General features: G+C 41.4%; 2 protein-coding genes across 2 annotated transcripts; one reads left to right on the top strand and one right to left on the bottom strand.

Moving 5' to 3' along the window:
• Positions 1 to 398: 398 nt before the first annotated feature.
• On the top strand, positions 399 to 10,279 carry LOC139225749 (protein FAM83B-like). The gene is made up of 4 exons (XM_070856594.1): positions 399 to 836; positions 4,141 to 4,305; positions 7,042 to 7,166; positions 8,144 to 10,279. Exons 1-4 carry the CDS (start codon positions 399 to 401, stop codon positions 10,242 to 10,244), a joined length of 2,829 nt encoding a protein of 942 aa, XP_070712695.1. The 3' UTR covers positions 10,245 to 10,279.
• Positions 10,280 to 12,241: 1,962 nt separating this feature from the next.
• lgsn (lengsin, lens protein with glutamine synthetase domain) lies at positions 12,242 to 16,293 on the bottom strand. The gene is made up of 4 exons (XM_070856600.1): positions 16,261 to 16,293; positions 15,386 to 16,067; positions 14,382 to 14,548; positions 12,242 to 13,435 (listed from the first exon to the last, which is right to left on the bottom strand). Exons 1-4 carry the CDS (start codon positions 16,282 to 16,284, stop codon positions 12,242 to 12,244), a joined length of 2,067 nt encoding a protein of 688 aa, XP_070712701.1. The 5' UTR covers positions 16,285 to 16,293.
• Positions 16,294 to 24,647: the final 8,354 nt, after the last annotated feature.

The following is a 24,647-nucleotide window of genomic DNA, read 5'->3' as shown; positions in this document are numbered from 1 at the left end:
CATGATGATCTGATAGACCGTGATGCTCTGCTGTAGTTTAAACTACCATTAAAATAGTTAAAACAGTAAAATGTGACATTAACCCAGAATAAACAGGAAACACTTTACTGCACCATGAGTACTTTTACTTTTAGTAAATTGAGCTGATGTCTACTTTGACCTCTAAGGTTTCGAATGCAGGACTTTCACTTGTAACAAAGTGCCTCTACCATGTGGTATTTCCACTTTAAATCCACTGCACAAGGCCACATGCCTTGTATTGTTTGCCTTCATGCGGTGAATCAGACTTGACAGACAGGTTTCGGTCACCTCTCTCTTCCAGTGTGTGTTGCTTCGTTATATTTGAGCTTAAAGGAGAGGCCTGCTGAGCACAGAGACTCTGAGGAGACCTGGCACCCATGGAGTCCAGTCTGTCCTGCCTGTCCTCACTGAAAGAAGAGGAGGATCCAGTCTACGTGCAGCCTCATTATAAAGAGACCTACCGCCTGGCTATCTACGCCCTGCTCTGTGGAGGCAAAGACGCCTACGAGGAGTTCCTCCGAGCTGAGCAGATCAGCCACTTCCTGTCTGAAGAGGAGATCCGCTTCATTCTGGACAATGCAGAGTTACCGGTGGTGGAGGAGGACTCCGAGGGGAGGCGGCCCGCAGACGAGGGCAGCCCCTCCACCTACTTCCCGACCGAGTCGGACGAGGAGGTGCCCGACCTGGACCTGGGCTGGCCAGAGGTGTGTCTGGAGGGCACGGACACGAGCATCAGCCTGCTGTTCCACCCACCCAGACACAACGCGCCGACCATCAAGGAGGTGATCCGCAAGCAGATACAGGAGGCCAGGCAGGTGAGAGCAGAGCCACACAGAGGGACAGCACTGTGGAGCACAGGGCTCACCTGGCAGGTGCTGCACACACAGGGAAACACTGTCACTGCACAATCACTGGGTTTAGTTTTTAACTTTACTTTAACTAAACATAACTTTTTATCGAACAGGAAACTTTGTCTCTCATTCTCTTTTAGTTTTAAGCCCCGCTGCTGCTAATATTATTACAGTTTATTGATTCTGATTTAATAAATGCTGATGATTAAGTCAGTTGTGAAGCGATTTCAAGTGTAAGGGGGAAAATGACAGGAGGGAGATTTATTTATCTATTTGTTTATTTTGCTTTTCAAGATTCTAAGTTGAAATATGCATCATTTATTTTATTAATTTATCATTTTTTAAAAATTTTATTCTTACTTTATTCTCAACATTTCAACTTTATTCACAAATTGTAAAAAAAAAAAAAAAAAGGGGGCTCAGTGCTGCTTGCAAAGAAAGTTATTGATAAAAATCAAATCAATAAAATAATTTCTAAATCTACATTTTATCTCAAACTGAGCAGCACTGTTGCTTTACAGCATGAAGGTCTTTCTGTGTGAAGTTTACATCATCTGCTCACGTTGGTGCTCCAGCTTCCTCCAAACAGTCCAGACATGCAGGTCGGCTTAATGGGTGGATGTGAATGGTTGCCTGAATCTGTGTGGCCTCCTCACAGCTGTAATAATGACCAGCTCGTGGTTTGTTATCCTTTTAGAAAAGATCCTGCAACAGAACGATCATCTTCTATCTTAGCCAGAGATGATCTTTGTACTCCGGTTAGTGAGCTGCTGCAGGACGGAGCAGGTCTGACCGACAGACGAGCAGGAGGCTGCGTTGTAACATGTACAAACTAACATACGTCTGAGTCACATGAGGTGTGTCTGTCCACATTTGGTCATTTCCTCCCCATAAACTGTGTGACTGTCTCAGATCAGGGTGCCTCATCAGACAGCTTGTCCCTGGAAATTCCTAGAAAAATAAAATAAACTGGTGCCATTATATTTCTAATCATGACGGCATGAAAAATGGATTTCTAAAACCCCGAAAAGATGTGGAGAACATGAGATCTTAGTTGTCCTGGATGGCAGCTTCAGTCCTGGAGAAGTGGATTATTGTTGGAGATGTTTCTGTGAATGTTTCGGTATTTTCTTCTGACAGGAAAACTCTTCACTATATAAAAACAAATGAGAGGACAGAGACAAAATGTTGAGAATAAAGTTGAACGTTCAGTATTGGTGTCTGGCACAAGAAAAAATATGTCCGAACTTTATTCTCAACGTTTTGACTTTATTCTCGAAATGCAAAACTCTCATTTTTCTCCCTCCTCCCACTAAAACTCCTCCATAAGAATTCACTGGCTGGAAAGTTGGCAGTTTTTTTTTCTTGCTTTTTCATTTCAGTTGCGATGGATTGAAATAGTGAACAGCAAAATCCTGCTTTTGCACAAATGATGTGGGATAATATATAATATAATAGAACAACAGTCACAGGGGACACTTTGCTGCACCGAGTACTTTTACCTTTAATACTTTAGCGACATCCTCCTGATTTTATTGGCATACTTTTACTTAAGTAGCATTTAAATACAGGACCTTTACTTGTAACAGAGTATTTTACCCTCTGGTGTGAGTACTTTCAGTGGAATCACTGAATGGGGCTGCAGGTTTTTGGCAAAATAATTTGAATATTCCTCAGTCAGCCATTAATTGCAACAGTCATACTGTGGTGAAAGCGTAGCAGCAGCGTGTACCCAGCAGCTACTGAAGTTAAAAGTGACTCACAGGAAAAACTAAGCACCTGAGGCCAAATGTTAGTCATTACTCCCTTTATGAGAAGAAATGGCAAGAGATCTTGCAGCAGCATGAAGTACATGCAACGTAACACAGAAACAACAGGCTGCATTTTACTCGACGTGCGCTCACAACCCATGTTTCGGGTTCTTAATGAGAAAAGGTTAGCACGAAGGTCGTGATCCACGTTCAGACACATGACGTGAGCCAGCCGGCGTGTCTCAGCTTGAACGCTCTCGATGTTCAGCTCCACACGTTGCCAGAGCTGAAACTAATCATTCAGTGTGTGTGTGTGTGTGTGTGTGCAGGAAATGGAATATGTCATATCCACCATCTGAAAGTGATTGATGAGGTGCACACAGTGTATCTACATGAGCTCATGAGCTGTAAACAGAGATGTAGTTTGAACAGAAGACTAAAAAAAAACACCTATAAGTCAGTTACGCTTCCTGACATGATCTCAGTCGTGATCTCTGCTCCTCACAGAACCACTCACACTAACCCTTTAATTTAAACAACATGACATGAAATCTAACTGAAATAGAAATTTTAAGATCCATTTTCAGTCAAACATCTGGATTAATTCATTCATTCACTCACTAAGTACATTTTAGTTCTGTACTTTAATACAGATTCCTTACTTCACTGCAGCATTTACAATTCATGCAACGTTACACTTCGACATCTCAGAGGTAAACATTGTGCTGTTTACTTCACTGCATCTGTCTGACAGCTTTAGTTCGTTTACAGATTCACGGTTCTCCATCCCCCTTCCTGTCCGGTGAGAACCACGTGTTCCCACATGTGTTTATGGTGAATGTTTGTGATAAGCTGAAGGATGAAGAGCTCTCTCCTTCTTCAGCTAAACAAACGGTTTCAAACCCTCTTACTTGGAGAATGAATCGTCACAGAGCTGAAAACAGGCTGTTTTTCTGAGCTTGTCACAAGTTTTTAAGGCTTTTTTATCACACGGCTCTGTTGAATACTCAATTATGGCAGTCTGCTATTTCTGTATGACAGACAGTTCTGATAACAGAAATCATTTTTAAATCAATATTCTAATTATCGGGGGTCGTCTTGCAATGATGAGCTGCTCCTTGTGCGTTATCTCTTGAGACATTAAAGCTTTAACAGCCCAACAGTGTAAAAAGTAGTTAAAATCAGCTCAGTAAAACGTGACATCCACATTAATGCAGCGTATTAATCCACATAGATCCAGATATTAATCCAAAAACATCAGATTTAACAGGAAAACACTGACAGGAAACATTTTACTACAAGATGAGTGTGTTTATTTTCATACTTTAACCACATTTACATGATAATATTTACAAATATTTAATGAATTATACTTGGTAGGACTTCTGTTATTAAGATAAATTAACTTTTGACCCCTCATGTCCTCAGGCGTCCCTTTAGGACTGAATAAACACGTATTTTTCTGTATTCAAAGTGTTGTTTCCAAATGTCTGACATGGTCCCCCCCCCCTCCCCAGATTGTTGCCATAGCGATGGACGTCTTCACCGACGTGGACATTTTCAAAGAGATCATCGGTGCCACCTTGAGGGGCGTGGTGGTCTACGTCCTTCTGGATGAGTCGCACCTCAAGAGCTTCATCAACATGTCGCGCAGGGTGGGCGTCAACATCCAAGACCTCAAGGTGAGACATGTGCACATCAGGTTAAGTTAAAGGGTTGTACCGCTATTTTTTTAAATACTTACTTTTTTTGGCTGGTTGGTTACTGTAACCTAAAAATAAACTACCCACCGTACATCTCTCCTCAAGCCTTCATCTGTTTTAATGAATCAATATCTTATTTTCACACATTAGAAGCAGTGAAGTGAGACCAGAGTGTCTTTTGGGCAAAATATACTGACTTTTCAGTACTGAGGTCGTCTAATAGTCTCACTTTTGGAACATGACAGCATCACAACACACCAGTTTTTATGTGTTAAGACTCATGAAAATGAACAAGAACAACTCTGGTTATGGTTGAAAAAAAAAAACTTTCAAAATAAAAGACACCCTGCATTATTGTTGTTATCACTTGGGAACTGAAACACAAACTTTATTCTAACCCAGTGGTATCAACATCAGACAGACTGTCTGCTCCTAGTAGCACTTTTGTATATATATATATCTATGTATATTTCAACATTTAAGCAAAAATTTACTTTGGATTGGTGATGTTCAATCTTTATCTATTCATAACAGCGTTATCTCAAGACCCTTTCCGTAAAGAGCAGGTCTAGACCAAACTCTTTAATGAAGAGAGAGACCCACATGAGCAAGCATCAGATATTATATTAGGCAACAGTGGCAGGAAAAACTCCCCTTTAACACCAAAGTCACACAATAACACGACCAAACTAGACCAACAGCTCCTGTGTTCTGTGAGCTAAAATCCCTGTTTTTGTGAATGGAGTCTGGTGTGTGTGCAGAGAGCGATATAACGGCTGTTTGTGGTTAAACCAAAAGGATCTTCCAGGTCTCTCTCTGTAGGGATCCTTTCCATGATGCTGTCACACACTTAGAATAACAATCTGAGCCTGTCAGTGGATCAAACAAGCACTTGTTGCCCAAAAGGATTATGCTGCAAATGAAATTATGAAAATGTGGCCCAGGTTTAAAAATACCAGAGTCAAGACACTGAAGTTGTCATAAAACCAAACAAACACAAATGTAATGACACCTTAGAATAAAGTCTGAATTTAAAGGCCTTAAAAATGGCTTCATCTGCTCTTACTGTGCGCCGTTGTGCGTTGTTTTAATTTGCTGATTTTAAAGGTGCAATGCAGAGTTTTATTCTGCTACTGGAGCTTTGAATCAATGTTTGCATGTGAGGGTAAAGTAACTGCACCAGGAAGAGGACTGCTAGCAAACTTTAATTTATTTCACACGTGTTTTTCATCTTGGGGCTCAATATGAACAGTTTACGAGAATTTCAAGGGAATTTGGAGCAAATGTTGAAACTTTAACGCTTGTTTGGGTCAACAAGAGAGACTGACTTTAGCTGTTCAAAGCCATAATCTACATAACGTCCTGATTTGTTGCTGTAAATTCAATCTGATGTGGACTTTATCTGACATTTTGGGCGGATACAACTCCCCACATTTCTGCTCCTTCATGTATCTATTAGTAGATTTGCATTCCACCGATGTTTCCTGCCAGATGAGGCTTCGCCTGTGACCCGACCTTTCTTCTATTGACAGGAGCATTTAGTTGGATTAAGTCTGACATTTTGCTCCACACCCTCGTGGAAGCGTTGTCATTCACCAGCAATTCCCCTTGTGTGTTCCTACCTGTCATTATCGTACGAGACAACTGCAGCAGCCGCAGGATGGATCTGTTAGCGGGGCTGGATTTTCCTGTTAAACAGCATTGAGACTCCAAACAACAAGTTAACACAGTGAACGCAGCCATGGTTTCGTGATCTTTACACAAATTGCTTAGCCAGTAGCCACATCAAAAAAACTGATGGACAAGTTTGATCTTGTCGAGTATCATAAAGGCTGTGTGTCCTTTTCTGTGTGTGTGTGTGTGTTGAAAGAAACTTTCCTAATTATCGAGAATTAGAAGATTTGTCTAGAACTGACTTAACCCGCCCGTGCATGACATTAAAATGAACAAAGTAAAATGTGTCTTAAAAGCAGAACGAATGACAGTGTTGTATGTTATTTGTATGTGAAACTGACTGCAGCGTTATTGTGAAACACCAAAGTCACATAATATAATATATAATAAATAGAATAATGAACTCCCGTGCTCTGTGAGGTAAAATCACTGTTTTTGTCAGTGGAGTCTGGTGGCGGCTTTGAAGAGAGCGATATAACAGCTGTTACTCTTTAAACAAAAAGGATCTTACTTAGGAATAACAATAACAAGAGTCTGAGCACTTTTAGTGGACGTACTACTAGACCAACTCCAAAATGTTTTATACATAATTAGTTAGTTTGGAATCAAAATATGTAAAAATAAGAATAAAAAGTTGTCCTGGTTTAAAAATCCTCACCTTTTAAACCTCAAATCCAATTTCCCAAAGTTTTTAAAGCTCATATCAAATAATTCAGATGAAATTTGAATATAAAATAATGTACCAAACACCTGCAATTTGAATTCTGAGTTTAAAGTTTGAATACAGTACTGTGCAAACGTCTTGGACAGGTGTGAAAGTACGCTAAAGTAAAGTAAGAATGCTCTCAAAGATATAAGATGTATTTGTTTATCTTTATCGATCTACAAATCTCCCTTTGCCTGGGATTAACCAATTATACCAGGAGGCTTAAAACAGGGTGAGGAGCAGCCAAACTCTGTCACAGGTCATAATGACGTACCAAACACTTAGAGCTTGAATTTGACTAAAGTTTTAAGCTCTTTTGCTTGTTTTCCCATCAGAGCATTCGTGTCCGGGTGGTTCAGGGGCAGCTGTATCAGTGTCAGTCTGGGATGAAGTTCCACGGAGGTTTGGAGCAGAGGTTTATTCTGGTGGACTGCCGAACGGTGTTGTATGGAACGTACAGGTGAGTCGGTCCTACCTTTACCTGCTCACATGTGTTCACAACAGTTGAATCAAAATAGGGGCCTTGAATTAAATGTGAATCGGTTTTGACTGTTCTGCTCGTGATGGGGAGACCAATTCATCTTGACTTTTTTGTACTCAGAGGCTGTGTGTTGCTTTATTGATTACTTTACATCTCTAAGAGGTGATGAAATTATGTAGTTAAATTATGTTTATTGTTTATTTGGGTCTCGTGTGTACAGATGTCAGATGGTATTCTTTGTATTTTTAGTTTTTTGTAGAGTTTTCTTGTAAATATTGTAAATAATAATAGTAATTAAATAAATATGTAAACCAATATGTTATGAACAATATACAAATAAATGATATTGTGATTATTCTGAGAAATATAAATAGAAATATTTGAGTCACAATTCTAGTGGGAATGGTAAAATATAAAAATCATGATGTGATTTTTGCTGCATGCTTCATTTATAATATTATAATATATATGTAGTGTAACATTTTACCTTTATCAACAAAATTGCATCTGCTGCGATTTGGATATAAATTCACACACATATATTTAAATTGCGATTTAAATTCTTTTTTTCCCAGGAAGAGAAGCTACTGTTGTTGCTTATGCAAAAAAAAATAAAATTAATAGTTCACCTGTCAGTTGCATTACCTCAAATTCCCCTGACTGAATTGTAAGGAACTGTGATGCCTTTTATTGTTGTGTTCTGGACATTTCTGATAACAAAAAATTAGTAAACAGAGAAATAACAAGAAATCCAGCTCATCGTTGGTCCTGTAGACCTCCGTTACACATCACGTTTATCTGCAATCTGTATCTTGATGTTGAATCTGGGTAAGAAAAAGCTTTTGTAAATGAAAGATGAAGGCCAGACCACATCTGGAGGCCTGCATCGTGATTGGATCTCATCCAGGTAGCTCTCCCTCGCTCTCTGATGACTGTGTCGCCATTTTCTTTTTCAGTTTCACTTGGTCGTTTGAGAAGATCAACCTCAGCATGGTCCTGGTGATCACAGGTCAGCTGGTTTGCTCTTACGACGAGGAGTTTCGGAGGCTGTACGCTCGCTCCACCGTTCCTGAAGTTCAGGCCTGGGAGAGATCTGCCGGCCACTACCTCAGAGACGTGGCCATGCAAAGCCCAAACTCCAGCCAGCTCTCCCTCCACCAGATTCACATGAGGTCCAGAATGATGCACGGCATGAGAAGCGCTCAGGATGACAGATTCAGCAACGCCGCCATGTTGACCAGGGGCCTGAGCGTGCAGGAGAGGCTGCATCAATCTCACTGTCCTGACATGGGGAATCTGATGCGAGGACACAGTTATGGCGGGGAACTGCAGAAGCTGAACTCCATGACTCGGCTGAGGATGGGAACCAAGGACATCTGTGGCCCTGGTCCACCTGACAGGACTGGATCTAACCTGAGGGGGGGCGGCGACTTGCTGCTAACAAACAGGTTGTCTCAGCAGCACCTCAGGCACCGGACTCGCTATGGAGTGGACCAGAATCTGATACCTTTCAACTCTGAAACATCTCTCCACCGGTGGAAGATGGACGCATACCTCAGCAACAACGACGTGCCTCTAGATGCATCATGCGATGCGATATCCCCAATGGCGTCTCCATATAGTAGTCACACGGGCTTAAACGAGCATCAGTCACAGCTGATTCACAGCAGGTCAAGGGACATAAAGTCCAGGATGGAAGAAATGAGGCAAAAGAGGCTCAGTCTGCAGGAATACAACAATTTCAGGCAGAGTCAGGAGTCCTTGAGGTCTGCGTATCAGACTCTGGAAAGACCTAAATTTAAATCTTCATTAAGAGGTCTGGAGATGAGGCAGAGTGTGGCAGAGTTAGATCCAAATGCACAAAACGATTGCAGGCAGGCACTGGCAAACCACAAAGAGAGTGATGGCAACAAAAGACAGCAAACTCTTACTGATGGACACCGGTCTGCCTCTCACTACGATGTCAAAATGGTTCCAGATCGAAAGACAACACAGCCACACGACTGGCACGAGCCTCTTTCCAGGACAACCTCGGCTGCTGAGTTAGATATGAAACTAAACGATCCGTCGCTCAAGCTCTCTCATTTGCAGCCCAGCGGCCTCGGTGTCCAGCACCCACGAGCAATGGAGTCTTTGACTGAAATCCCTGAAGAGAAAGAGGGTTCAAACACACATGTCAACAGTTTGGACTCAGCCGCAGTCAAAGACGGAGATGAGGGGATTCACGAGAAAGCTGCTTTAAAGGAGAACTCTGTGAAATCAAGCTTACCTGCAGAATCACAGCATCAGGACCAAGCCAGAGGAAGCCATGGTTCTGTAGGTGAGGTGGCCAACAGCTTGAGTTCAGCTGCTCCAAGAGAAAGACGGAAATTGATATCCAGTGAGGTACAAACTGTCCGCACCTCCGCAGTGGAAGCTAAGAGTAGTCCGGCAGAAAAACGGCAAACACAGACCGAGGAACCGACCCTTCATAGGAAGAATTCCATGAGAAAGAAAGTGTATTCGATACTCACATCAGACGAAAAGAAAGCATCCAAAAAAGAAGAGAAGTCACTCCAAAGAAAGGGCTCGCTGAGGTCAAAAGCTCCCTCAGGATCAAACCCACCACCCAGAGCAGATCATTCACAGGCCTCAGCGGCAGAGCAAACGCCAAGGAAAGGTCAATCGCCGAGTATCTCCAGGTCGCAGAATTCTCTCAGTAGTCCAGCAGAGACGGAGAAGCAAAAGTCTCCACTCCTGAGAACATATTCTCAGCGTTCGAGCAAGAGAAAGACGAACCTCGCAGCAGAGCAGGAAAGAGGCTCAAGGAGCACTCTGGACAACGAGGGAGTGGCGGTCTATCAAAGAGAGAAAGTCTACAGTCGATACGAATATTTGTTTAGCGCTGAAAATAGTCGGGATAAATCAATTAGACTGGCGAGCATGCATCCCTCAGAGAGACAGAAAAGCGCCTCCCTGAACAGGCACGACTCCGGCTACCCGACACAAAGTGGCTCTGACAACAAACTGGGAAGATTCATGCAGCGAGTAGGAAATCTGATAGGCAAGAACAAGTAGAGTTGCAGGAACAGAAGAACGGTGGCATGTTCAGGAATGAGGGCAGACTTAGCCCTCGTAGTGTTTATTGATTGACTGTGTGTGTTTTTCCAGTAAGTATGGGTTTGATAATAAGACCTTATCAGGGAGGATATTTACCACTGATGCCGTAAAACAAGATGTGATGTATCAGGTGTCTTCTGCTGCTTACAGGGAAGCAGGGTGGATGTGAAATAACAGATAAGTTACCAGTGAAGTTAAATCAGGCTCAGTGTGACTGTATTGACATGCACTGTAATATTCCACTAATATCAAAATAAGAGTATGGATCATTGGGTATTCTGAATCAGGCCTTGTTCGAATGTAGCATTTTTGCGGATATTATTCAGGTTTTAGGAGCATTTTTTGAAGGTATATACCAAAAATTTGGAATATGCACCTCCAGCAGTTTGCAGCACACATCCTCTTGCCTTTTTTAAGTTCAACGGCAACACAGCCAACAAGTCAGTGGTTTTTAAAGCTGCGGAAGAGACGCACACCAAAGTGTAGCCTTGCAGAACAACGAGGGTACAAAACAGGAGCAACACGACTGCATTTTGAAAAGGAGGAAAACTCCTTCAAAGGGCAATTAAGTAATTTAAAGCGCGTAACTGTAGGAGGTACGTCAATGGGAAGTTTCACGTTAATTGGACAAGGCACGACTGCATGTAAACGGGAATATTAGTAGAATATTTATTCATTAGCCACATAAAGAGAAATATATTGTCTTTTTCAGAATAAGAGCAAAAATCTGAATATTTTGGGCATGTAAACATAGTCAACGTGTTTTTATTGAATGTATTTGTTCTTTTTGAGTCTCGAGAGATTTCATATATTTCCTCTTTTTATACGAAATCCGAAAAAAGACCAACAATTTGTTATTCCAACAACAAATACTGTGTGTGTATCTAAAGCCTGACGTTCTACTTCTTTGTGTCACAATCAAAACTAAAAACTATTTTAAAAAAAACATCAGTGAATCACACACTAACACTCGGTGACACTCTGTTTCATTAAAATGGACACAGCCAGTACAGTTTATTCAATCATACAGCATCTTGCTGCCCCAGATACTTTCTAGAGCACTAAATGTGTATCAATCCGCTGCTGAAAATAGTCCCTAACAAATGCTGTCAGCTGTTTTGGAAATTAAATAGCCTTTTTTTTTTTTTTTTTAAATAAATAAAACTGTGTATTCTTTGTTTTTATTAACAGTTAACATCTTCAGTAGGAGATTCTGAAAGTATTGAGACAATATAACAAAAAACAGAGACATATATCTGCAACCTCATCCTTTAATGTACTTTTTCAGTGTTTTTCTAATACGGTTAAATGTTAATTTCTCATGTACATTTTCTCTGTTTTCTGTGTGTTTGATCATTTTGACATTCATGGCTCGGCTGTCTGCACAGAAGAAGATATTCATGTTTGAAGCATGTATGGATGTCATGAAATCTAGTTGTTGAATAAAATATAAACGGCCGCAACCATTACTGCAAAACTAATGACATCAGTGTTAAACCGGTTTTCACGCTTTGTTAACTATTATTCTATAGTAGTTATTCTGTAATTTTATGTAACAGTGCTTAAACATGAAAACCAGCCTTATTTCCCCAAAAGCATTAATGCCTCAAAATCACATTTAGGATTTGATTTGTGTCCTTTTTGAAGAGAGGCGTAAAGTTTAGCAGAAAAATTCTTTGATACTCACAGAAACAGCTGTAATCTGTATTGTTCTTAAGGATAATAAAAAAGAAACGCACACGACAAAATTGCACAACACTGCTTTGAATATTGAGGGCATATGTATACCTTTATTTCGAGATAACTCAGAAAAATATCTAAAATCTGTGTAGTAATAATAATAAGATAGCAACATCATATATAAAATTAAATTCTTTATTCAAGCTGTTATTTTTCATGCTTTTACATGTGCGACGGGAGTGTGTGTTTCTCATATTATAAAACGAGGAGGATCTCTAGATGAAATACTCCAGGCACTTGTTCCTCTCATCATCCAGCTCTTGGGTCTCAATCTCAAACTTTTTCATGGCGATGAAATACTGAACAAACGGCTCTCCAAGGGCACTGCGTATGACGTGATCGTCCCCCAGCGCCTCCAGAGCGTCGTCGAGCTTCACGGGAATGGCAAAGTCCCTCTGCTGACTGGGGGCTTTGTTCAGACTGGTGTCGACGTTCAGGTTTCGTCTGATGCCGTCCAGTCCTGCGGCCGCGGTAGCGGCAAGCACGATGTAAGGGTTGGCCATGGCTGAGCCCAGCTTGTTGTCGATGTGGGTCTCCCTCCCGCCGTGACACTTGATGTTGAAGGAGCTGCTGTTGTCATTGCAGCCGTAGGTGGCGCACAGCATTCGTTTGGGGTCCTTCATCGATTTGGCGATGTGGCTCCGGCAGCCCAGGCCAGGCGACATCAGGCAGCTCAGTGCAGCAGAGTGGGTCAGGAGCCCGGCCAGCCATTTCCTGCCGATCTCAGACATCTCACCTGCCTTCTCCCCGCTGTGGAAGAGGCTACGACGGCCGTTAGCATCCCACAAGCTGTGAGAAAGCACCCCAGCGTTGTACAGACCATCGTCGGTGAAGAAGCTGGCAATGTAGCTGTGTTTACGGGCCATCTCTTTGATGCCGGTGCGGAAGGTGAAGGCGCTATCTGCGGCCGCAATCCCAAACTCCGGCCTCAGGTTGATCTCCATCTGGCCAGGGCCGCTTGCAGAGGAAATGCTGTCTATGTCTGCGCCCATGCAGTACATGCTATCCACCAGCTGCTGGAAGAAAGGCAGGTCGTGGTTGCTGAGCAGGGTGGTGGCTGGGAACAGGAGTGTCTTTGGTCCGATGCGGTCCGGTGCCCCGAGGACGCAGCATTCATAGGTGAAAGACGAGTGCAGGGAGAATCCCATGGTCTGGAGCTGGCCAAGGAGCTGCTTGGCGATGAGGCGAGGGGAGGTGCGAAGGGGGTTTCCTGTAACTGTACAGGGGTCACAGATAACCCGGGCTGTCTGCTCAGCCCATGGTAAGACCCTGAAGGTCGCAAGATCTGGGATTAAAAGGACATCGCTGCTGAAGTTTGCAGTGTTGGCGTGGTCCACTTCGTTGCTCTTGGGGCTCAGGGTCAACTCCAAGTAGCTTCTCGGCATCGGGACTCCATATACAGCTTTCTCCTGTGGATGCAACATTTACATTGAAACAAAAGTTCATAGCTGGGAAATATACTCATTTGTTTTTTGTTTGAGAGATTGATGCAAGGGTCAATACCATTTAGCATGGACGTATAGCTAAGAGGAGATGCATACTACACATACCAGCACCTCCGGAGGTCACTAATTAACACATTATATCATATGTGTTATGTAAAAAATGTCCAACTGTTGTTTGCTAAGAAACAATTGCAGCACAAAACGTCCTGTGAAAACACAATTTGTAATTTTTAGCCATGGTAGTGTCTTGGCTCAGGGGATGGCCATGTGCAAAATTGGTCCAGACTGAAATACTTTTACAACCATTCAATGGATTGATGTGAAATTTTGTTCAGGTGTTCATGGTCCCCAGAGGATGAGTCCTCCTGACTTCAGTTAACCTCTGACTGTTCTTCTGGCGCCACCATGAGGTTGATACTTGATTCTCACGAAATTCGGTGCAGACATTCATGTTGCCCCCAGGATAAATTGTAATGACTTAACTTGACTTATCTCATATTTTGGTTTCTGTGCAAATGCCTGCGACACTAATAACATTCCTTTCTTCCTCTATTGTGCTTTGTGTTTGGTGGTGATTAGTAAATGTGAGCATACTGTGTACATGTAGCTCGCTAACATTAGCATTTAGCTCAAAGCAGTGCTACATACAGCTAGCATGGCTGTAGAGTCTTGTTACATTTCTACATTTAAACAAAAGAGATGTGATGTATTGAGCAGAGAGTCGTGTTTTGGAAATTGCACGTAGCCAGACTTGTGCTAAGCTCCTGCTTCCAGGCTTTAAGCTAAGCTCAGCTTCGTACGCCACCTCACAGCTGTTTCCCCGCAACACTTTCTAATTTGGAAGCACATTCCTGCTATTTCCTGGCCCCAAATCAATCCTTGTAGATAGTTAGGTAAGTGAGGTGATTACATGGAAGAAGCGGACAGGCACAGTCTTGGACCGGGACACCCCGTGGAGGTCGGTGGCCTCGAACCGCACAAAGTTGATATTTTCTCTGGCGATCTGCTGCTTGATCTGCTCCATGGCTGTAATGAACCTCTGATTCCCAAAGACCTCAACGGTGTCGTTTCCGTTATCTGTGGAAAAGAGTTTGAAATATCTGCAAAAACATTGGACAACCATTGGAGAGTTTTATCTCAAATACTCTCAAGTATCCCATTAAAAAAAAAAACAAAAAAAAAAACACCCATACACAATAATTGTTTTTCCATTAGTGTTTCTAAAACTCAAAGCTCCAGTGGAGCTTCAAGCCAAAGTCAAATCCTAAACCAGCTCCCTATGACTTCAAATCAACACAACTAGATGATAATAATAACCTATTGTCGATATAGTGACATCTGTGTATACGTCACATGATAATAACATAAAATTGCAGTACAAAAATGCCAAACTAGGTTTGAGGTAATTTAGAAACAGCATCACCAGTACAGAGTTTGGCCACAAGAGAGCAGAGACGACTCCCAAATATCAGTATCGGCATCAAATATCCAGTATAATACAGTACAATACTGGAGCAGAGAATCAAATTCCACTGAAAAATACACAATAAACCATTGATCCAAGCTGTTTCCAATGTAATACCAATGACAATGTAGATCCTTCTGCGTGAGATCAATACCAAGATAACTCTACAAACAGACAAATCAGTTCAGAGAAATTAAAAGACCACAAATCAAACTCCTAATTTTTCAACTTAGAGAAGTCCAAGTCAAGTCCAAGTTAAAACAGGAGCCAGAATGAGACAAAGCCACACCAAGACTGTTGGAGCCCCCTCGAACCAGCATTTCTCAGTGGTTTGTCCTCAAAGAGCCGAAGCTATCTGCTCTCTATTTGCTCAATTTTGACTTTTTAAGTGAAGGCATTTCTGTATTTATAGGAGGATAAATTTGTCCTTTAACCAAAGTCTCACTAACCTGTATGAGAACCTCCAGTCTCTCCCCAGGAGCCGCCGCTTGCATATGCGTGTACCCTGATCCCAGGCTGCCTATTTGTGTTGGCATCAGACCTGAATGAGCTGGATGAATCCATGTCGGAAGGCAGCTGAATAGATGACCTGGGCCCCCTTCTGGAAGCGTCAGAGTTGGGTTTGAAGGTGGTGAACGCCCTGTGGGGGTTTCCATCGTCCTGACGTCCGTCGGGCCGTCCACCACCGCCTCCGCCACCACTCCTGCTGCTGCTGCTGCCTCCGTGGAGGTAGGTGTAAGGACTCCCCGGTTTCCCGTCATCTTTTCCCCGGATGTTGAGCAGCGGACTGCCCCTCAGGATGGTCTTCAGCTCCTCCATGGTCTGCCGGGGGACGGCCATCTCACCGCAGGACGCCCTGGTTTGAGAAGATTCCTCCTTGGTCCAGTCCTCCTCGGCGGCTTGTTCTTCCATCCCGGGATCATCAGCTCGCTCTGTGGGCCCGATGGGGATCACAGTGGGGACGTCTGGAGGTAAAGGGGTGCTGGTGGGAGAGTGGACAATGGATGGGCCTGCTTCTCTGCTTTCCCAATCCACAGGAGACACGCATTTCCCAGTCACCCTCACTCCCTTCCTGTTGCCCAGGCTCATCCTTGTGCCATCTATTTGGTCTTTGCTTCTACTCTGACCCTCCTGGAAAACACACAATGGGTCTGTCACAAGTATGGTAAGAGATGGTCAAGTTTATATGAGAAGAGTTACCAAAGAGTGCAAGGAATTAGGTCAACAAAGTCAAATAAAAACTATATATTTGAAGCCAAAGCTGCTGTATCCATTCACACTTATGTGCTGAAACAAATGAAAAAGTTAGATGTGGAATTGTTACCTTGAAATCTTCAGAGTCATTCATTTCTTTGTTTGTATTCTTTCATGAACTGTGATTTGGAATTTGATAGCCCTCATGTGAAGGCAGAGCCTCACTCGCACATTAATTTTTATAGACAATTGGTACAATGGTGACGGATTAGAAAATTCTTTTTGACCCCCAACACCCATGGGAGTCCGGCTGGAAACTGGCACCTGCCGGCCGCTGGTGGAGACTGAGCTGCCGCTGCTTTGAGCTCATTGGCTGCCGGACGGGGACAATTCAGAGCGGCTTTTGTGTCGGTGCAAAGTGAAACCGCAGAGCTCAGCAGCTCTGTTTGTGCTTCCAGAAAGATATGGGAGCAAAAGTATTTATTCCAGAGAGATGAAAACGCACAACTGTGAGGACCGGACAATGGCTGCAGTTAGTGATGGTCTGTGCATTAAAGAGCTGCTGTCTGAGTGGAACCGCTTTACACTTAAGGAAGATGCTGAAGATAATAAAAGTGTTAATTGGTTCTTACAGGCTTCAGGCAGTGTAGTTTAATATCAGGTCTCAAGTTTCTCATTCATCCTTCCTGCCCGAGGATGTGAGGCTGCAGAACCTCTATTATTATTATAATTATTCATACTGTCATTGTTCTTATCTTGATAATTATGTGTTTAATTCTTTAATTTTATTTTTTTTTTCAGTCCTATTTGATTTAACTCATGTCCAGAAATGCTTTTTAATCCAGTTTTAACCACGTAAAAGCACTTTTTAACTTAGTTTTTGAAAAGTATTATATATTATTATTATTATTACCTTTCAGGATCCATTTAGTAGCTGTTCTGGAGGCTCAACCTTTAAACCAACATGGGTGAGAAACCCTTCAAGGACTCAAAAAAATTTAATTTTAAACATCTAAAATATCATAAAAACTGAGCAAACACAGTCTGCTGAGGAAGACTATGGGATAGAGTTGAAAGCTCCAGACCAACTTTGTTTCCAAACTCAAAAATCACCTTTCAGTTTACGTGTTGTGGTTGACGTTGATTCACTCAAGCTCACTGAACAAGTCATCAATACGTCACAGAATCATAATAAATAATAAATGGAAGGAATATTTTTGGTTTGTTGTCATGAAAACCCTCTTTTTTTTTAATTTATTCAGGTCTTTGATGGCGTGAAGTAAGAAACCTGTGACCCTTTATCGATGTCTTACTGACTTATTAGAAAGTTAGTATGAGCGCCGCAGTCTTTAAAGAAGAGTTAATCTATTAAAATAATTAGATTGATTTTACATCAGATACTGTTTGTTAGTGGGAGTAAAGTTACGCCTGATCGAAGGAACGTCTGAATTTTCTTATTAATTTTCCCCTGAAGTTTCTTGGAAATAACTTTGCAATGTGGAGATAATTACACAGAAATCAGAATTTCCTTAAAACTCCAGATAATATTCATTCAGGTGTCGTTCATATATGTGGAAAGTGAAGGTTGTGCTCACTGTTAACTGGTATTGATCTATTGAAATCAACATCGTCTCCAGGAATCTTCTTGGAATATTTTAGGAAATAAACCAGAAATTAGAGACCTGTGAAATAAAGTCTTACCAAAGAACCCAAAAAAATGCCTTTGATAATGTTTTCTCACTGATCTATTGGCAAATCATTAATGGATGATTTATTTAGATCAGATTTTAGATCAGATTTTATTGTGAACATGAAAAAATAACCTATAAAAAACAACAGAAAGTGAGCACTTACCAGGATTTACCCCTTTTTTTTAACATTAATAAAGCCAATAGTTACATTATTGTTATTATTATAAGTTTTTGGAAACTGCTCCAATGCTTTTCTATATTTAACACACTAACTAGTATTAAAGATTAGATTAAATCTTCTCTGTGATGTTATATTGTGTATTCACAGCATGATGCATGCTCTGGAAAAATGGATCGAGACACTGTTTATGGATAAAAAGTTAAATTATAAATGACTTGGTGGAGACGGAGATACTCTTCCACTGCTGCTAATAAACTCCTAATGCTGCCACTGGGTTTACGTAGCACTCCTTACACTCATACTCCGACCACATGGGCACTCACTCCTGCAGGAGAGTTTAATCAGAGCTTCACATCTCCTCAGCATCAACGTTAACGTGTAATCAGCGTAGTGCTGGAGGAGGTTTTCAGGTGATTCACTCAAGAAAAAGTATGAACACATAATCAGGAAAATGCACTTTAAGTACTGAAAGTAACAGTACTCCCCTGTCGCCTGTGACTCCAGAGAAAAAAGGTTTTAATATATATTTTAATTTATTTGTTTTGTGTCTTTTTTCCACTAAAACTACATCACAGTAGGTATTTTGATTTGTTAATGATAAAAAAAAATAACACATTGTCTTTAAACTCTGTCTCATTTGATGAATTTAGGAAACAAACATGTAACAAACTGAAGAAATGCTCTGCTGCCTGCCTCTCTTCTGCTTCCTCTGCTGGCAGCTGGATGTCTGACTCTTCCTCAGTCGTTCTTAACGGAGGCTTTTCTGCCTCCAATAGTTGGAAAACTGTTTAAAAACAACAAGAGGTGATTCCTTTTGAAAGTCTTAAAACTAATACACACTTCTCTAATCTTAACAAGACTCGTGAACAACATCCAGAAGAACAGAAACCACATTAACTTACTTTTTTTTTTTTAATTCCACATTTTGAAAAGCTGAAAGCTCGTGAGTGATGCATCACAAGAAAGCCCAGGACGTCCAAACGGATCACATGATCCGTGCTGGACTACAATGAACTCACTATTATATAGTCTATCATTAGATTATTGATCCTCATCTTTCAGGTTAAAGCAGGATTTCACTGTTGGAGCTCAATTCTGACACTTGATTTATGATAAGTTGGGCTTTTTGTATCATTTCTGTCGGATCAATGCCATGGATTGGCCAAAACTGTCATCTCCACCAAGGCTTTTATTATTTAACTTCTATATCCATAAACAGCGTCTCCAGAACATGCATTATGCTGCGAACACATTAACCCACATCAGCTTCAAGCAATGAAAAACAACATTTTAGAAAGTCAGCAGTGATGCCTTTGTACTCAGGATGCAACCAGGAGTTTATTATTCATTTATTTACTTATTTTGTGTGTGCAATGTCCCTTTAAACTTTGAAAACACAACAAGCAGCATCAGAAATGTTCTCTAAACTCCATCAATTTGAAGATGGCACTTTTTTTTGTGTGTGTGACTCTGGATGACTGGCCTGGCCGGGCACCACCTGACCTGGGCGGCGTGCAGGCAGAGGGATGTCTGGGCAGAACACCTCACACTTTTCAGGGTGGGGTTTTAAAGTGCTGCGTCAAACTGGAGGTAATTCAATGGAGGAGGAACCGGAAGTGTCATGGCTATCTCTTCAAAATAAATGTGTGTGATTAGTGGGAACAAAAGAAGAAGGAATAGTGGGGGAAAAAATCTAAATGTCAAGTTGAATTCTTTAGTTAGACTTGTGACATATATACAATCATGGCTAAGAAATAAGCTAAAACACTTTTTTTTTCAATTCAGTTCAGTTCAGATTCTCATTTGCACAAGTTTCTCACTTTGCCCTTTGACCCTCAGTGCTGATTAGAAATAGATAAATAAGTAAATAGAAAAAGAAAAGGAGATGAATATCAACAATAGATAAAACCATAATACATTTCAAGTAATAAGAGCAGCTTGAAGATATATTTATTAAGAATATATACGTATATGAGGACCCTGCAGGCTCCAGTGGGCCAAGTTCAGTCTGAGAACAACGGTGTCTTTGTCGTTTGTCTGTTAACTGAAGGGCTGACGTCTTTCTCAGTCATTTTCTAGGAATTTATTGCTTTGTGCAGCCTGTTTTTTTTTGTTTGCTTGTTTGTTTGATAAAAAAATATATATGTATTATTTTTTTGGGCTATTTCCAGTATTTTGGACCCAATATATTTCTATGTAACTTCTTTAAGTCCAATTATAAATCAGATTTCAGTTTAATTGGCCGTGTGGACAACACAGTGTTTAGACCTTCATGTCACAAATATATATAAATATAGTTAACTGAATAATTAAATGTAAAAATTGGAGACATCTTTGGTGTCTGGTCCTCTAAGCAGGGGTGCATTGGGGAAACTTTTTATGGAAATGTTTATTTAATCATTATTTCTTACAGGGCAGCACTGTAGTGTGATGGTTAGCACTGTTGCACTGGTTTGAACCTTTCTGTGTTTGCATGTTTGTTTTTGTTTTGTTTTGGGGTTTTTACATGGGTTTTCTGTCTCTCTGTGTCGGCCCTGTGATTGAGTGGCGATCAGTCCAGGGTGTACCACCGCGCCTTTCACCCAAAGTCAGCTGGGATTGGCTCCAGCCTGAAGGACAAGCATACAACACAACGTACAGTATATACAATACATCTTGTGGTAACATAAAACCACTAAAAGAAGAACATTATACGATTTTAAATACTTCTAGACACCTTCAAAAACACGTTTGTGTGCAAAAATTCAAATAAATTGTTTTGTAAATCATAAACAGCCACAGTTTGTCAAAAGACATTCAATTTGTGATGGTAAATGATCTGTTTCCATTTGTATAGCACCTCTCTAGTCATTTTTGACTAGTAATCAAACAAAATGGAGAAAATCACCACAGCATCACATTAGCAGGTGAAGAATGGGAGTGCTTAGGTATGGTAAGTTTATTTGTAGAGCACGTTTCAATGACAAGGCAATTCAAAGTGCTTTGCATAAAACATTTAAAGTATTTAAAGTACACTGTAAAAGGACATTTAAATACAATGAAAAGCAAGATAATAGAAAATAAAACAAGCTCAGTTGGAGAAAGACAGACTTAGAATTACACAAGTAAAAGAGACAAATTAAGTAAACAGGAATGTCTTCAGCCTGGATAATAATTGTTTAGAATTATTATATAATGTTTCTTTTGTGTATATAAGGTTTTTCTGTATATATTATGTTTATTTAATTTTCTATTTCTTTAACTGTGTGCTTTGTCTGTCCCTTGAGCTGCAGTTACAGCAAACTTTCCCCTCTGAGGGATAAATAAAAAGTTTTCGTTGCTACCAAATAGGCGTGTTTTATTTTGAAAGTTGTGACCGGAAGTGGCTTCGTGTTTCTCCGGAGACTGACGGCGTCGTCGGAGCAGATCAGGAGACTTCGGCTCCGCTCGGAGAAACAGCACCGGACTGTATGGTGGAGAACCGTTTACCATTTTTACCTTTTTCTGGGGACCGGCTGTATGATTAAGCTACAATCTTCAATGAGTAAGCATATCCCAGTAAGTACGGTGCTTTTTTTGTGGCTGCCATTTTGTTTCCGCTTGTATTTCCTTCGTCTTTGTGTTGTAAAAAAAAAAAAAATCAGTTAACGCTTTTCGCTAACCAGCTGGCCTTCACGTTTTCTTCGGTGAAATCACGGCCTGCTGGGGGCACAAACCCGGCGAAAAACATCCACCACGCCCACGCCGAATTTTAAATATCATCCTTAATTGTATGGCTGATAAGCTAAACGGGTGTTTTGTCGCGGGTATTTGGGTGTAAACTAACGGTTTGTGTGGTTTTGTTCGTCGCGGGGAGGGAGCGTCGGCCGTCGGATGCGCAGCAGCAGCAGCAGCAGCAGCAGCGACGCTGGTTCTGCTGCTGCTGCTCGAAGTTTCTGCTCTTTAAAATCGACGCTTTTTATGTGAAATAACAGGAAAACGTAGGTGACACTTCCCCTGCGGCTTTCCCCCTCAAATGAGACCCGCCTGCTGCCCCAACGAGGCGTCGTGTGAGTGCCTTTAAAGCGGCGTGTGGATGGTCCTGACAGCCCATAAGGCCTCTAACGCTTTAATATGATGGCGCCCAGTCTACCTTCACACAAAGGACACTTTCCAGCCTCCAGTGCAAAGCAACATCATGTCATCTGTGAAAACCACCTCTCTCATGCTCCTCACCCATCTCGTCTTTTTGTCTCACCTCACCATTTTTAGCCATTTAATCCCCCTCCCCTCCTCCTCCTCTTCCTCTTCCTCCTCCTCCTCCTCCTCCTTTTGTCCACTGTGCAGCATTTTTCCCCACAAATGCTGTTTTTTGCAGCCGGAAAATACCGGATTAACAAAGCATGCTTGACCAGCTTAGGTTTTAGTGTTTGGAGCGGCTGTAAGCAGGGGAGAGACACTTCCAGTTAAGTGGGCCTTCAGGTATTAAGGCCTTCTTAAAGGGGTGCAAAGGGCAAAGACATTAAAAACCATTTCACTGCCATTTGGAGTCAGATTTGTGAGGATGATGATGATGATGATGGTGACAGATGAAGGCCTCATGCAGAGCTCAGCTTTCACAGATATGACCCAGATGTCAGGAATGACACATCCTTCCTATTGTGCACCAGCAGCCATTAGGTAGGATGTTACACAGCACTGCAGCGTGACTTTATATAACAAACTGGCAGGTAGACTTTCTTTCCTTTATTTGTTGTTGTTGTTGTTGTTGTTGTTTTTCCACCTGTGAAGTGTTTTCTCACTTTTGTTTGGGGGGGGGCACTATCTTCTCTACACCTGTGCAGGACTGGGATCAATTCAACACACACACACACACACACACAGGAGTTTTAATTTGTATCTTTGATGTCATGTCATTTCAGGAAGTCGTCCTTAAATGGTAAAAATGCACAACCTGCTTTCGGCGCAGTATATTTTAATAATATTAAGAGAAATGTTCATTTTTTATCATCATGTTTGCGTGGGGGCGGTGTATGAATGCAGGACACTCTTAAAACGATATTAAGAACATCAGCAAAAGTCTCATTTCTTCATCGTCGTTAAGTGTGCGGATTATTTTCTTGATTAATCGTTTGGTTGTTTGGTCTATAAAGAGTCAGAAAATTGTCTATTGTGTCTAAGATGATGCACTCCGATGTCTTGTTTTGTCCACAACCCAAAGATATTCAGCTTACTGTCACAGAGGAGGAAAAAAAATCAGAGAATTTGGACGATCTCTTCTTTAAAAAAAGGACTCAACCGATCGATTAACCGGCGCAGCTTTGATTGTGTCTGGTTTATGTTTGGTCTCTTCTGAGATGTCGACTTCGGTGCAGCTCTGGAAAGTTCAGATATTCTACAGGTCTGACAAATTTGACTGGACGATGCTGCTTCAGTGTCGGAGGCCGGTGTTGGGTTGCAGTGATGCTTCTCACACCGGGCTGCGTATGATGCAACGATACAGGAATGTCAACAAATTGATCTTTCTCTGGAAAGAAGATTTCTTGCATCAGCAAACCTGCACTGTGTAGAGCTGCAGCTGAAATGATATTTGTGGCTGTTTTTTGTTAAATCTGTTGTTTGTTTTTAGTTTTAATTCTTTGAAACATCCGTCGCTAAAGTCTGGAACTGTTCAGTTAATTATACAAGTATTTTTTTAATGCATTTTTTTGTTGACAACTAACCTGCAAACATTAATCGAATTAACCGGAAAATTAATCAGCAACTATTTTGATAGTTTATTAATGGTTTAAGTCATTCTTACTCGTCTATGATGGTAAGCAGAATGTGTTTTGAACTATTGGTTGGACAAAATAAGACATTTTAATACCACTGTGGGCTCTGAGAGCATTTGGCAGCCGTTATATCGCTCTCTGCAAACACACCAGACTCCATTCACAAAAGCTGTGATTTTTACCTTAGTGAACACAGAGCGGTTGGTTCACCGCTGCTTTTAATTGGTTGGTTTGTTTGTGTTACTGTGTGTTACACAAAAAGTGTGCTCATCCTTTAAAACACCAAAGTCACACAATAGCACAAAGAAACTGATCAGTAAAGGCAGCGGCAGACCAGCAACTCCCATGCTCTGCAAGGTAAAATTGCTGTTTTTCTCAATGGAGTCTGGTGGCTTCAAAGATGCATATAAAACTGCTATTTGTGACTAAACCAAAAGGATCTTCCAGGTCTCTCTCTGTAGGAATCCTTTCCATAATGCTGTTACACACTTGGAATAACAATCTGAGCCCGTCAGTGGCTAAAACAAGCACTTTTAGGGGGCTTCCTTTAACCGGACAGCCATTAGAGCCTGTCTCACAGCTGAGACAATCACTTTGAAACCAAAATATAAAACAGAAATAGTGTCTAGGTTTAAAAATACCAATGTTACCCTTTAAGTCCCGCAGTTATGAGAATTGTGAAGAATATGTTAAGATCAGCGTGTCTGTCACGTAACAGAATAAACGGCACAAAAGGTTGGTATTCTCGGCCGGTATGTTCTCTAGATAAATTAGTGGAACCGGTTCTGAGAAATGAGGATCGGCTAGTACACCACCATCTGTTTTGTCACGTTTCGGTGGCTTAACAAAGAGCACCTCTATCAAACCTCGACAGAAGCCCTATGTGTTGTCTCTATTATGAAATCGGCGTTTC

Source organism: Pempheris klunzingeri, chromosome 3 (assembly GCF_042242105.1).
Source record: "Pempheris klunzingeri isolate RE-2024b chromosome 3, fPemKlu1.hap1, whole genome shotgun sequence".
NCBI classification, from domain to species: domain Eukaryota; kingdom Metazoa; phylum Chordata; class Actinopteri; order Acropomatiformes; family Pempheridae; genus Pempheris; species Pempheris klunzingeri.
This window is presented reverse-complemented; position numbering and strand designations above follow the sequence as displayed.